Source organism: Clinocottus analis, unplaced genomic scaffold (assembly GCF_023055335.1).
Source record: "Clinocottus analis isolate CAN_PGR_092001 unplaced genomic scaffold, fCliAna1.0.p SCAF_16, whole genome shotgun sequence".
NCBI classification, from domain to species: Eukaryota; Metazoa; Chordata; class Actinopteri; order Perciformes; family Cottidae; genus Clinocottus; species Clinocottus analis.
In genome coordinates, this window is record NW_027175887.1 from 1,266,530 (window position 1) to 1,279,360 (window position 12,831).

At 43.3% G+C, this 12,831-nt stretch overlaps 1 protein-coding gene across 1 annotated transcript in view; it reads left to right on the plus strand.

Annotated features, from left to right (window-relative positions):
* The window catches only part of tanc2a (tetratricopeptide repeat, ankyrin repeat and coiled-coil containing 2a), a 42,448-nt gene that overhangs the window by 680 nt on the left and 28,937 nt on the right, over positions 1-12,831 (plus strand). Inside the window, exon 2 of the mRNA XM_068578659.1 lies at positions 12,262-12,369. Within this exon, the coding sequence (XP_068434760.1) occupies positions 12,315-12,369 (55 nt within the window). The 5' untranslated portion in view covers positions 12,262-12,314. The remainder of the gene's footprint in view (positions 1-12,261; positions 12,370-12,831) is intronic.

The window sequence follows — 12,831 nt, forward strand, 5'->3', positions numbered from 1 at the left end:
TCTTGAATCCTCCTTGAATACCACGGAGACACATTTCCATCTTGTCTTGGTGATGTCACAGACACCGCTGTGCATCACAACCACAGACTCACACAGTTCTTGTCGTGCAGGTGAGTAAGACAAACACCTGCATTTACGAAAACGCATGGACAAAAACAAGGTAGAACATGACAAGTACAAGGGAGGTTGTAGGCGTGGAACAGATTACCCGTGTGTGTTTGTGTGTGTATGTGTGTCTGAGTATATATAAATATGTGTGTGTAGATTTGATTCTTCGCGCCCTCCTCGGCTGTCTTCCACCTTCTCGTTTCTGCCTCATTTTCTCCCACATTTTGGTCCCATTTCAAATCCCCAGCGTCTGTCGGTGCCGGCTGTTGGTTAACAGTTGTTTTGGCAAGAAAAAAAACGAAATCCTTTGTGTGGGAATGACGGGATTATCTCTCACAATACTACGTCCATTATTAATCTGTCGTTGTGCCAGCTTTGAGTGTTTGCGGCAGATGTAGTAAAATCTAATCTGGTTTTCCGTCCGTCCATCTATTTTAACGGGTTACAGTTCGTTACAAGTACATGGGCCGAAAGTACAGATCCTTTGTCTGGAAACTTTCAACGTGTTTGTTCATTTGGTGTCACACTGACCAAGTTGTTTCTTTGTCATATTTAGTTCCCAGCCCCCCCTGTGGCTTCTTTTCCTAGACGGTGGCGGTGCAGATGGGTGTAATCCCACACTTAATCTGCCTAACCCTGTAGTCATAGTCTGGGTTTAACACTGCTCTGATTAAAAGACCCCCCCCCCCCCCTCATGTTAATGAGATCACTCACACTGCACTGCTTGTGCTAATTATAGGAATACAACACATAAGTGTATTCTGCACAACAATGCTGTGGTAACCACCGTGTGAGTCCAGGCCACCATTCGGACTTCCTGTGGGAAGGAAGTGTCCCGGAAATGGGAAGTGCGTGATTTTAATGCGGCCATATCGTCAGAGGGAGAACAGGGAGTGTGGAGCGCCTGACCGCTGTTCTTGATGATCTTCCTTTTGTGCTCTCCATTTTGCAGAGGGCTAATGCACCGATCTGGCAAGCGTTCCAGTTGCATTGCATTGTCATGGTGTGTGAGGACGCTCCCAGTGTGGCGGTGATGAAGGAATACCTTCTGGTGACGACTAGCGTTTTAGTGTTTAGTATGGGCTAATAGATTTTTTTTTTAAATGTTTATAAAGTCTGTAACAGATTGACCTGCATTGTTACCCTCCATTGGGACGTTTGGACTTCACATGCTAGGCGGCACTTTGCACAGTGTTGTGTTTGCCCAGGCTAATGTCAAGCTGTCCGCGGCGTGTGAGATTTTGTGCAAGTCATGCTTGATCACTTGGACCCTGAGCAACACAACGTTAATACCTTCTTAAAGACTTTTTCCTGATCTGTAACATTAACTAAACTAGCTAGCATTAGCTAAATTAGCAGGTGTTAGCTAAACTAGCTGGTGTTAGCCAACTTAATTTCATTTTTTTGCTACTTTCTGCACGTTTTTACTCCTACATCATAGAGGCAACTATTGTACTTTTTTCAGTTAGTTGTTTTTTGCATATTCAGATTAACCAAAAATATATAATCAATCCATATATTATGGTATCTGTCGCCAAAGAGAACATTTACAAGCAGCATATGAAGTGTTATTTTAAGACAAATATGAATAATTTAGAATTAGCTTCACATTTACCAACTGCAACGAGTAATAACATATATTATGCAATCCAGCTTTTTTTGTTAATAAAAAGCTGGGTTATGGAACGTACAGCTAGCAGCAGTAACAGCAGCTAGCATTTTTTTTTTATTTTGGATTCCTTGCACTAAATTAAATTCTTACTTAGCTCTTTAATTTACTTTGTCTCTTTAATTTTTTTTGTGCAACGACTGAAACCTTCCAGTGAGATGACTTTGACAGCGGCTTGTACTATACTTGCCTTTTTTTTTCCGGTGGAGCTTTTTGGTATGGCGAGGATATTGCTCCACTTTCTCCAGGCCCCCAGTTTTGGAGAGCGGTGAGGAAGAGGTGTGTTAAGTAATGAAATCATTATAACCAACTATAAGGGAATGTGTGTGTGTGTGTGTGTGTGTGTGCGTGGACGTGCAGTACATTTAGGAGTCCTGGTTTGGGGGATTTGAAAATATGGTCCCTCTACATGATATAGCCTGGTATGCTAAAGCTAGCGGTTGAGTCCAGTTGCGTATCGACAAAGGGCTAGCGCTAGTAGTACAACACCTTTTCACGGCAGTAAGGTAAATAGAACACGGGATTGGGTTTTGGAAACAAAGATGTAGGGAACAAAACCATAATCGTCAAACCACAACGCGGCATTGAACACCAGTCGCATGGTTGAAAGTCTCTGTTTGTAGGACCCATCTTCCCTTCTGCCCACCATTAGTGGTCTTTTGGGATATAAAATACGATGTCACTTTCTCTGACTGTTGCTTGATCACATGGTAACATTTATTTTGTGTGTCCACCACAAAAAACTTAGTCTAATTGACTTTTTATGGGCATTATTTACATTCTTAGAGAAACAAAAAATAAACCTTGACAATTCATGTCCATGTGTACAAAAGCAATAATTTGTATCTTCTAACTATTTTGCAAACTTGCCATGATACGAGCCTGAATAGTTAGCGTTAGCTGGTAAACCTTTAGCGTGCTGCGGTTTCCTCTGGATGCGGTGGAGGTGGTGGGAGACGAAAGGATGATGTCCGAGCTCTCATCCCTGATGAACGACACCTCCACCCCATGCAGGACTCTGGAGGCTCTGCACAGCTCCTTCAGCCACCGGCTGATTCACCCCCGGTGTGTGAAGGAGAGATACTGCAAGTCCTTCCTTCCTGCTGCTGTCAGGCTGCACAACCAAATGAGCTCACAGTCGACCACAAATATAACTTCAAACACTTCAATCTGTGCAATATTAATACACTGTTCATAATAATAGTTGTATTCTATTCTGTGTGTATGTATGTGTATATTAGGGCTGCAACAATGAATTGATGAAATCGATAAAAAACGATTATTAAAAAAGTTGGCAACAAATTTCATTATCGATTTGTTGTGTCGCGCGATAATTACACCGCTCAATAAGTTGTGGAGATATTTGAGTATTGAACAAAACAGTTGAGTGGAGCGCAGCAGACTGAAGGTCCAGGAGCTTCTGGTGCAGCCCTGTATCCTCTCGTATGTCACTGCATAGTCGCGTTGCGTGTACAATAACTTAACAGCTAGGCTAACCGTTGTTGTTAGCTCGATAGCTAGTCGTTCATTCTCCGTTGGGTTAGCCGCGCTGTTGGGTTAGATGACGTCTTCATTTTAAAATACCGCGGAGGCTTCAAGAGAAGTAACGCGTAAACATCTCCTCTGAGGTGCAGAACACAGACCTGAGTTCAACAGTCTGATATAATGAGGCTTCATGCAGAGAAAGTGCTGCAGGGATTTGTAGTTCCATATCTAATTAATAACCTTTGTTTAGGTAAAGTGCAGTCTGTAAGTTATCCGTTGATACATTGAGTGTTACTTCTGGAATATCATCTCTTGTTCTCTAAATTCTGAGTGTGTATGTCTGTGAGTGTGTGTTTTTGAGTGTGCATCTTTGTGTGTGTGTGAGTGTGTGTCTGTGCATGTCTATGAGTGTGTGTGTGTCTGTGTGTGTGGGTGTGTGTCTGTGTGAATGTGCATGTCTGTGAGTGTTGAGAACAAGCTCTGATGTTCAAACAAATCCTGTTAAGTTTTCTGACTTGTATTTCTTTATTTTTTTATAAATTCTTTATTGTTAATATTTGTTGCACTGTGAATGTACACTGTCAGTTCTGTTTTTGTAATAAAAGATTGCAAAATAATGCTTTAAAATTATTTATTTTTTATCCAATTAATCGAAAAAATAATCAACCGATTAATCGATTATTAAAATAATCGTTAGTTGCAGCCCTAATTTGTGTGTGTGTTTGTTTATATATATATATATATATATATATATATATATATATATATATATATATATATATATATATATATATATATATATATATATAATGTGTGTATACATCTATGTGTGATTTTGTACTTTGTCTGTTTTCCTTTTTTGCTGCTGTAATCCTGAAATTAGTCCCCACTGTGGGACTAATAAAGGAATATCTAATCTAATTTAAAATACACTGAGTCAATCTAATAGTTGGAGTCCCTCAATTATTGAACAGCAGCTCTACGTGTCCAACTGTGCATTGCGCCGTTAGCTTGCATTGCATTAGCATCACCTCAGCAGCTATCAACAGGATCAAATAAGTAATTCAATTTTGATTGTCCAGATTCTTGTCATGACCACATGTACACAACTACGTCCATTTGCCACTACGTATAAAGTTCTGAACATGTAGTTCTAAGTACAGTATCAGAGTAACGTAAGTAAAGTTATCACACACAACACATGTATCCATGTGCTTCATGACCCTTCTGTTTACTGAAGACAAACCCAAGTTACATGTCTGACTAAAAATCAGCCTCACGACTACAAAGAGTAAAGTAAAAGTGCAACAAGTTTCCAGCAAGAAGAAAGAGGTAAAGGTTGATCACATCAACTGGTCCTTTTGTTTTTGAAGTCTTTCTGTTTGTTTTTTTCCATGCGCACACACACTCTTCCTTCCTGTATGTGGGCAAGCTGAGGGAGTCCTGAGCGATTACAGGAAGCCAGCGTTGGCTTCTCTGGGGAAGAGAGATAAGAGTGTGTGTGTGTGAGAGTGTAACTGTGTGTGTGAGAGTGTAACTGTGTGGATTCAGCTGAAAGCGAGGCCATCTGCACTCAGCTATTGCTAATAACAAGCACACGTACATGGCAAGGCGGCAAACTATTTGTGTGTGACGAGGTGTGTGTGGGGGGGGGAGGGGGGCAAATCAGTGCATGGGGTTGGACAGCGTCTCCCAGCATGCCTTCTCGAGTGTTTTAACTAGTGAAAGTTGACACACACACACGCCCCGATTTATAGATATTTACCTGGGGAGCAGGTGAAACGGGTAGAATCATTTGCATTGAATTTGCATGTTGTTCATGTCTATGAGTAGCAAGTTGGTACTGTGGTTCCAGTCAACACCGCTACACACCAGCTTCAGCATGACTAAAGTGCTGATCACCCTGAGACGCGTCGCCACAGCTGCGACCGCTTGAACAAAAGAAAACACCAATGGGGACCCAGGTGAAGGCAAAACCGCTCCTTCAGCCACAGCCTCTCACTTGATGTGATTGGCTGCCTGGGCCAAAGATCTCGGTGCGATCGGGGCCTAAAGGTGGAGATGCACCAAATCCGCTGACGTATGTAAAGTCGACGGATCATAATTATGTTCTATGGAGAGCGAGAGAGCCGGCCGCGAGTTGCACGATAGATACGACGCGGCGAGTCGACGGACCGGTCACTGTATCTAAATTCGCACAATCCAAGGTAAGGTAAACTAAATCAATAGTCTGTCTTTGTTCCTCGCCTCAAATGTATTCTGAAATGTTCACCACCTGCGGGAGCAAGCCGGACTGGCTGGATTTGGTGGATTTCCACCATCAGAGTCTACGGCCATTAGCAGCTTTGTGAGGCCTCACTGGAAGAGTTTTACTCTCCGCGCTATTTTACTTTCAAATCAAATTCTTCAATGGATATTCAACAAACTTGTTTTAAGTGATGTTTTTTTAAGGTTATGGAAATAAGTACATTTTATGACAGTCGTAGCCTAATGACATGAGATCCATGTGGCCTTGATGTCATGCAATGAGCCAAAATCCTCATGGATGGGGATGTGGTGAGAGGAGACCTGCAGAGCCAGGGCCTGTTGTGGGGGGGGGGGGACATTCCTTCTCTTTCTGCACACCCATTTGTTAATATGGATGTTAACATATTAATATATTAATATTAACATATCGGTACACCCATATGTTAATATTAAAAAGTCTTTGGGAGTATTTTGGGGTGTGCGCTTGCAGGAAAGAAAAAGTGGAGCCCATGTGGCAACCTCCAGTTCTGAGGAGTGAAGCCGATGCGGAAGTGTCCTCCAACTTGCATTCTCTCTAATGTCCAGCAGGGGGCGACTCCTGGTTGTATAGACGTCTATGAGAAAATGACTCGACTTCTCTCTTGATATATTCCCTCGGTAAACATTGTAAACATGAGTTAACGTCTCAATCTCTAGTTTCAAGTCTTCTTCTATGCAGCATGATGTTTATTTAGTAAATGTTGGTCCATTTAGAGTCAAACAGACCATAAAGCAGGGGATGCTTTAAGGCGGGGCTTACTGTGATGGACAGGTCGCTACCAGAGTTGTATTCAGCGTCTCCACGTCAATCCTCCACATTTAAATTATGGTAACTTCTGTTCATTGGTTGCAAAAAAACGGCGACGGTCGTAATCCAAGATGGCGACAGCTTCTATACATACAGTCTATGATGGAGCCACGATGTCCGTCAGGATCCCAACATGTCTGCTACCGCACCAAAACCTTGTGATCCGCAGTCGCGATGTGTGACCTGTATGGTAATACTCTGTTTTAAGTAACACCCGCGAGAGTGTGTCGAGTTAATTATTATTGTTTTTGTTGCATCATCAGGTAGTTAAGTACACACAGGATGTGGGAATCAGCCAAACTGCCTCTCCTGTATCCTTCAAGCTGTTTGAGTATGTTAACGACATGAGAAGTTAGAGGAGGTCAGACGGAGCAGTAACTGATGACAGATGGTGTGTGTGTGTGTGTGTGTGTGTGTGTGTGTGTGTGTGTGTGTGTGTGTGTGTGTGTGTGTGTGTGTGTGTGTGTGTGTGTGTGTGTGTGTGTGTGTACAAGTCATACAAACACCACACTGACTGTATCTCTCTTTGAAGGAGCTTCTCACCATGTCGGCGCTGAGTCATGTTTACCGGCTGCAGGCGGCCGTGAGTCAGTTTCTTCATCATTTCCCACATCCCTTTTCAATTCGGTGTGTTTGAGGATGTGTTGTTTCCTGTGTTTGGGCTCATGTTTTCAAATGTGTTTCATTTATTCATTTTTTTTTTTTGCTCAGCGCTGCAGATTATTTTTTATATAGATTTTAAAACTCGAGAGATGAAAATGAAAAAGACATGGACGTCATAAAGAAATGAAATGATCAGCCGGCTCTGCTGTTGAGCATCTTTCAGCTGCACGGGCCTCATTCAGCAACACTCTTACTTTGACGAGACAAATGATTATGACGGCGCAAGATGAGGCCAAACGCCAACTGGGCTTATTTGAAGCCTCCAACTGTATAAAAATATGCATAAGACCAAAAGATAAGAATGCATAAGACTAAGAGAGAGAGAGAGAGAGAGAGAGAGAGAGAGAGAGAGAGAGAGAGAGAGAGAGAGAGAGAGAGAGAGAGAGAGAGAGAGAGAGAGAGAGAGAGAGAGAGAGAGAGAGAGAGAGAGAGAGAGAGAGAGAGAGAGAGAGAGAGAGAGAGAGAGAGAGAGAGAGAGAGAGAGAGTTTTGTGTTTGTTACAGGATGTTGGATTCCACTCTGAGGTATTCAATAATCAACGTTAATGCTGAAGTCCTCACGAGTGAATAAGTATTCATGTTGAACAGCTAAAACAAGAAAGACATCCACACTAATACATAATTAAACTGAATACATAAACTAAATTAGATGTTCTTTTAAGCAATGTTTAAAACATTTCAGGGACAGTTTTTTGGTCGGCGGGAAAAGTCATTCCATAATTTGGTGATGTATGAAAGTTTGTGTATGAAAGTTTTGTGCAAAAACCCAGCATTCATCAATATTTTCTCTAGTAAATGTTTGTGATTTCGGAGCCACGCTTCTTCTCTTTTCCTTTTCATCTGGAGAAACGGGGCGTGGCGGATTGTAAAGACTCTCCGTCGTCGTCGTCACTTGATTTGGATTTTGTCGTCGTTTAATTTCCCGCCCTTGACCTTCCACAAATGACCTTCCCCAGGTTGTTTTTCAGGACTGACGAAGAAGCTTTTGTTAGACAGAAACATGAGTGGATTCGCCTTCTTATTAATTCATTTCTTTCTTCCCTTTTTTTTTTTAACTTTCAAACCCTCCGTTGTATTTGGAAACGTTTGCAGCCCTCAAGTCTGGAGCAACGCAGCCCCTCTGAAATGTGATTGTACAAATAAAAAGCCCTCGTAGCGATGGTGCTTTACCTTCAGCTGTGCAGATACACAGCTTTCACTGAATAAACAAACTGTCTGGAGCTCAACGCTGCGCGGCATCCAAACCTCGCTTTTAGAATTTGAAAGACGTTGAAAGCTTCTGAATGAAGCTTCGAGATGTCCCGAACAGATGTGATGCAATTCAGAAATAAACGACCTAAATAATTACTGAGAGTCTCGTCTCAGGCTGACAGATCAGACGGTCCTCCTCCTTTACTTCTTCTTCTTCTTCTTGTCCTTTTTTTATTCCTGTAATCATCGTGTCTCATATGAAAACACTTCGTAAAGCCTCTTTTCCTCCCTAACTGGAGAAACGGGGCGTGGCAGTTCGCCGATTGCAGAGACTCTCCGTCGTAGTCGTCGCTCGATATGGATCTTGTCGCCGTTTAATTTCCCGCCCCGTTTCCGTGGCAGCGTCACCTCCTCACGTCTGTTTCATTCGACCGCTGCGTGTTTTTCTCTTCGCGGTCACACCAGTGACTGAGAAAGCGGCGTCAGCGAGGCCGGCGTCACCGTCTGTAACTCCTTTCCATCATTTCACTTGACCTGCGCTGATGATTAATGAATAAATAAATAAAATACGTTTGCCGGCGATGATGTTCTGTGCATGTGACTGATGTGACCCCAGCGATGAATCCACGGCCGAACCGTTTGCATCAGGTACTCCAGTAAAACCCTGATTCTCCAGTTCAGGGAAGGGATCGCTCTGACATCAGTGATGAAACTCATGTGTTTCAAAAAGACATTTCACACACGGTCAATAACTTTGATATTTGAGGTTTTTTTTATATTTGTTTTTAGGTAATTTAATCCTGAATTTAAAAAGTAATCCCGGGATCTCCCGGTCCTCCCTCCCCCACAGCGGCCGGCCTCCGTCTGACTCGTCTCCAGAGCATTTACATAAAACTCTCACCAGCGCACATGTCGTGTCCACGCACGCGCCGCTGCTCGGCCATGCGCGCCGGCCTCGGTTTCCAGACTCAATCTCATCATTTCCCGCATGCTCGTCATCGAGGATTAGCACACTGACACACATTGCGCGCGCAGACACACACACGCGAGCCTCCGCCGTGTGTTTGCTGCATCCGAAAGAGCAAAGTGACATGGGATTGCTGCCGCTGGGAGCTCTGTCAGACAGAATTTCTACTTATTCCTTGAATGAGCAGGCGTCCGCCGAGACGGGTTTGTGCCCGGGATGAATGCTCCTCCCACTGAATGAGGTTTGAGGCTTTGTTTTCAAGAATTAGTGTAAAGATATGGAGGGTTGTTTACCAACAACTGTTGACTGACAGCGGAGTCGTGTATAGCCGATCAGCTGGCGACACACTTTGTGGATCATTTGTTCTGTTCACCTCTCTGTCTCTGCCTCACACACACACACACACACACACACACACACACACACACACACACACACACACACACACACACACACACACACACACACACACACACACACACACACACACACACACGTAGCATCTCGGCATAGCGGAGTCACCTTGCTTGAGTTTTCAAGGCACCTGATCTGCTCCTGTGGAAGACACACACACTCAAAACTGTTTGTCCCAGAGGGAAATGTTGGTGTTGAGGAACGAGGAAGAGAGTCCGAGAACACACATGATGTCTCCCTCATCGTGTGTGTGTGTGTGTGTGTGTGTGTGTCTGCCTGTGCAGCCGGTGTTATAAAGCAGCAAACACCAGAAGCAGAAACCTCCAGCATGAGCTTAATGGTGCAAACCAAACTTTAGAAAACTATACAAGAAATGTATGCAAATAATAAATAAATTACGTTGCAATATTTGTTTTGCTGCGAGATAAGAAAAAAAAAACCATGAATTTTCTCCCTTAACTTGTAAACTATGTTAAGGCTTTTAAAAGTAAGTGAAATGCGTACTTGTGGTTAAAAATAAAGAGGCCAGCTTATTAAAACCGAGCGGTTTAGCTCGAAGTTAGCGACAACTCGGGGTTGAGGCTCGCTTAAGGTGGACTGACCTGTTTTAAGGCGGAACAGCTATTCTGACGATACTGACGAGTCAGCCTTCATGTCGTTGCTCCCAGTGTCATGAGCCGCAGGCCCAATGTGCGCGGGATTAAAGAGTGCAGCAGATGGTGGTTTTAAAGTGGTTTATGTCCATATTTCTAAACATAAATACGATGTGCTGTTATCGTAATGACAATATCAGAACAGAGCCCTGCAGTAATCACCGGCGGTCGACAGAGGGGGACAGAGGTCATGGGTTCAGCTCCAACACCTGCTGCAGCCCGACAGACGTGTTTCAGCTCACCGCTCTTCACTGCACTGTGGAGAATTTGGAGAAATAGATCTACATTAAAATGCATACAACTTTTGAAGAAGACGAAGATGAAGACGAAGACGAAGAAGAAGACGAAGAAGAAGAATGCATCACAACAATGGAGAAACTACTCACTATGGGCTTGGTTGTGTGACTGTGTGTGTGCTTGTTATTAGCAATAGCACACACACACAAACACACACACACACACACACACACACACACACACTTGTTTCTGTTTGTGAAGATGGCATTGCATTCACTTCAATACACACATTAATAACTGTAGAGAATGAACCTGAAACCAAATCTTCCCCCTGAAATGCAGCGTTATGCTAACGTTCAACTTTAGCCTGATAACGTTTCTCCTCTGTTTGAAAACATTTTACTACAAGCTCTACCAAAAGGTGTCGGGGTGTGTGTGTGTGTCTGTGTGTGTGCGAGTGTTCTTCCTTTTGTTAAGTAGAAACAAGGAAGTGTTTGTGCTATTTTAATCTGCCATCTGCTCCAACCGATGGTTTTACAACCCGCTCCATGTGACACGCACAACACACAACACAGGAACACTTCATAACTTCACCGCTGCATTGTGCACATTGTGCGCATTGTGCGTGTGTTGTATTCTGTATGACGGAGGGAAACGGTTTTAAACTGGAGGTTAAGCCAACTGCGTCTCTGTTGATGATGTAGCAGGTGTGAGAGTATCATTTGACACAAATATTAAAGTGTGTTTCCGATGGTCTTTAAACGACACACACACACACACAGACAGAGGCAAACACCAGCAGCCACGCATACTCATTAATGCATCGCTTAGCAACAGCAGACGGTTGCCTAGCAACAACGTCACCAGCCAGCAGTGTGTGTGTGTGTGTGTGTGTGTGTGTGTGTGTGTGTGATAATCCCACTGCCAGTTGGGAAAATTAAACATTCTGCATAGTCAGCTATTTAAGAGTAGAATAATCATGAAGTATGGATTTAAACAAGCATGGTCTCACACACACACACACACACACACACACACACACACACACACACACACACACACACAGCCGGTGGTACACACACAGCTTCCTTTCACATGAAGAGATTCTTCTGAAATTGAATGTGTTGTAACTCTGTGACGTCGTTCATTCTGTGCACATCTCTGTCATCCTGATGGAGAGTCTTCCTCTGTTGCTCTCCTGACGGTTTCTGGCCTTTTTCCTCCCTGTTAAAGGTTTTTTTGGGGGGGGGGAGGTTTTTCCTGAACCGATGTGAGGTCCTGGCAGCCCTTTAAATAAAGTCTTGGTATCGCTTCAGGGCGCTGGGTTAAACCAACCGTGTGCACTGCTGACACGAGAAATCGTCAAATTTAGGTGCAGTTAGAAAGAAGTGATCAATTCACCTGAACCCCTGTTGCCCCACTACTCATAGCTGCTAGCTGCTTATAGCCACATTAGATGCTACCAGCATAACACCTGAGTCTCTGACCGAGGTGAGTGAAGGTGCCAGGTTTTTAGAAAACACAACACAATATCTCTGGTTCATCAAATCTAAGGACCAAAGGAGCTCTGAAAAAAAAAATGCAACAACGAGGGTGCTGGGAAAACTCCACTGCATTACATCTTAGTTACTGCTTTCCAGGGGGGCGTCGCCAGTGATAGTGTGAAGTCTATTGTGGCACCTGTATGAATGCTGTGCACCTGTATGACTATGATTGGTCATTACTGATCAGCTGGAATGCAAACAATCAATTTAAATATCTCTCTCTCTCTCCCCCCCCAGGGTGTGTTGACAGTGTGCGTTTGTGTGTTTGTGACTTGTCGTCGTGAGCCAACATGTTCCGAAACAGCCTGAAGATGTTGCTGGGAGGCAAAACCCGCAAGAACAATGGTCAGTCCTTCATTTGTCTTTTACATGTTGAATGTTCTTCTGGTGGTTTCCAGGATTTTACTTAGAAATGTTGTACTTTTTAAAGAAAAGCACTGATTTTAAATTAAGTTATTCATAAACACACTCTGTACACTGTTAATGTGGTGAAAGACTATTCTAGGTGGAAACGTCTGGTTCTTAATGAAATATCTACATCGTGTATAGAGGCCCGTTTCCAGCAGCTATCAGTGTTCTAGTGGTACGTTGTGTTTGATCATCGCCTTAGAAGACTAATGATGATAGAAAACCCTTGAAAACCCTTGAAATCTCTTGTGCAGTGATGTCACACAGCTGAAAACAGCTCTGCTGGTGAGAGAAACTATAAAACTGTTCTTCCTCTGAGCGAGTTGAGGATCTGGAGCTTCACATTTGTTCATTAAACTCTCAAAATGGCCAGAAAAAGAGACTTTTCATGTGAAACTC